This window comes from Etheostoma spectabile, chromosome 20 (genome assembly GCF_008692095.1).
Source record: "Etheostoma spectabile isolate EspeVRDwgs_2016 chromosome 20, UIUC_Espe_1.0, whole genome shotgun sequence".
NCBI classification, from domain to species: domain Eukaryota; kingdom Metazoa; phylum Chordata; class Actinopteri; order Perciformes; family Percidae; genus Etheostoma; species Etheostoma spectabile.
The window spans coordinates 20430914-20432418 of record NC_045752.1 but is presented as its reverse complement, the minus strand read 5'-3'; the positions used below and the strand labels follow the sequence as shown (position 1 = coordinate 20432418).

The window sequence follows — 1505 nt, the reverse complement described above, 5'->3', positions numbered from 1 at the left end:
GACAGACTATTTAACACCATCACTATCAGGGACGTTGTAGAGCGTCATCTGGTGGACAGACTATGCCACACCACCATTTTGTTTTTCTTCAATAATAATGTAATAAAGTTGAGATGGATTAAACTTTTGGAGAAACGTAACCCAACGTTGCGCTGCGTTGGCCGGTCACGTAAACGGTGGCAGATCAAGTAAGAAGGAAATAAACATGTTTTGAGTCCCCTGAATGGTTATTTTTACTCTTTTGGGGAGTAGGTTGTCTTTCATATTTTTTGACAGGGACAAATCTATATTGTCTAAATTTGGGGGGGGGGGGCATGTCCCTTGCTTCCAAAATCTGCGCCTATGGTAAACACAGCCTTAAAAGTGGTGCCTTTGCATGATTCCTTGTGTAAAAACTCTCTCGATTAAATTGTATGAGCGTTAGTCAACTAAGCCGTTTTTTGTTGAGGGGAAGTCCTAGATGAATCAAACACATTTAAAATGCACAATACATCCTTCAGTGTTGGAAGATGTGTAAATACAACCAAGTTGCACATTTGTTTGAAACTGTTTTAACTTTAATATGGAAGTATTGGGTGGTCCTCTCTCCAAGAAAGACAAGATACTTACTGGTTTCTCTTGATCTATGAGGGGCTTATTGGAAAACTGCCATATTACCTTGCAGCATTTCTCTGTTACGCAGAGGGACATTATCATAATCATATCATAATCTCTGCTGACTGGCTTTTAATTCATGTTCCACTAGCTTGGTCTGAACTTGGAAAAACTGCTTTTAACTTTAGTTCACCTGACTCCTGCAACATTCTTAAAATCAACTCAATTGTGCTTCTTGGACAATTTAGATATGTGGTTTTATATTTATAATGGGGTTTTATATTTCTTGTGATTGTACTTTCTGTATTTGACTTTGTAATCTGACTCGATGAAAATGAATGCGCCCCTTAATGAGCTTTAAAGTTGTCTGACCTCACCCTGTCGTCTCTGTGCAGCGGGAGCTGTTCGACATGGAGCCATGGGAGAGACCTCGAGAGGATTTCAGACTCCAAAATAAACTGGGAGAGGGACACTTTGGAGAGGTGTGGGAGGCTCTGTGGACCACAGAGAACAGGAAAGTGGCCATAAAGACACTGAAACGAGGTATGAATCCAGGGAGATACTGTCTCTCTAGTCTAAATTATGTGATTGAAGATCGGGTTAGAGACATCTCTGGGGATTAAAGGCAATGTTTATGGCGATCAAATTTTTACTTCCAAATCCTAATGAACAGGCAAAAGTGCAAGATATTTGTGTAGTCAACAATTACCATAAAATTGTACAATGCATACTTGGGAAAGCAAAGTGTCACAGATATAAATATGTATCAAAAATGAAAAAAGGACAAGAAATTACACAAAGTGAGGACAGCAAGGTAGATTGTTATTGGTACTCAAACAACAAAAATGATAATCCCCAGCATATACAGTCATGGACGAAATTATTGGCACCCCTGGAACTTTTCAAGAAAA

The 1505-nt window shown here is 39.1% G+C and overlaps 1 protein-coding gene across 1 annotated transcript in view; it reads left to right on the top strand.

The window, feature by feature from the left end:
• The window catches only part of LOC116670090 (tyrosine-protein kinase SRK3-like), an 89980-nt gene that overhangs the window by 71776 nt on the left and 16699 nt on the right, over window positions 1-1505 (top strand). The window contains exon 4 of the mRNA XM_032500398.1: window positions 990-1137. Within this exon, the coding sequence (XP_032356289.1) occupies window positions 990-1137 (148 nt within the window). The remainder of the gene's footprint in view (window positions 1-989; window positions 1138-1505) is intronic.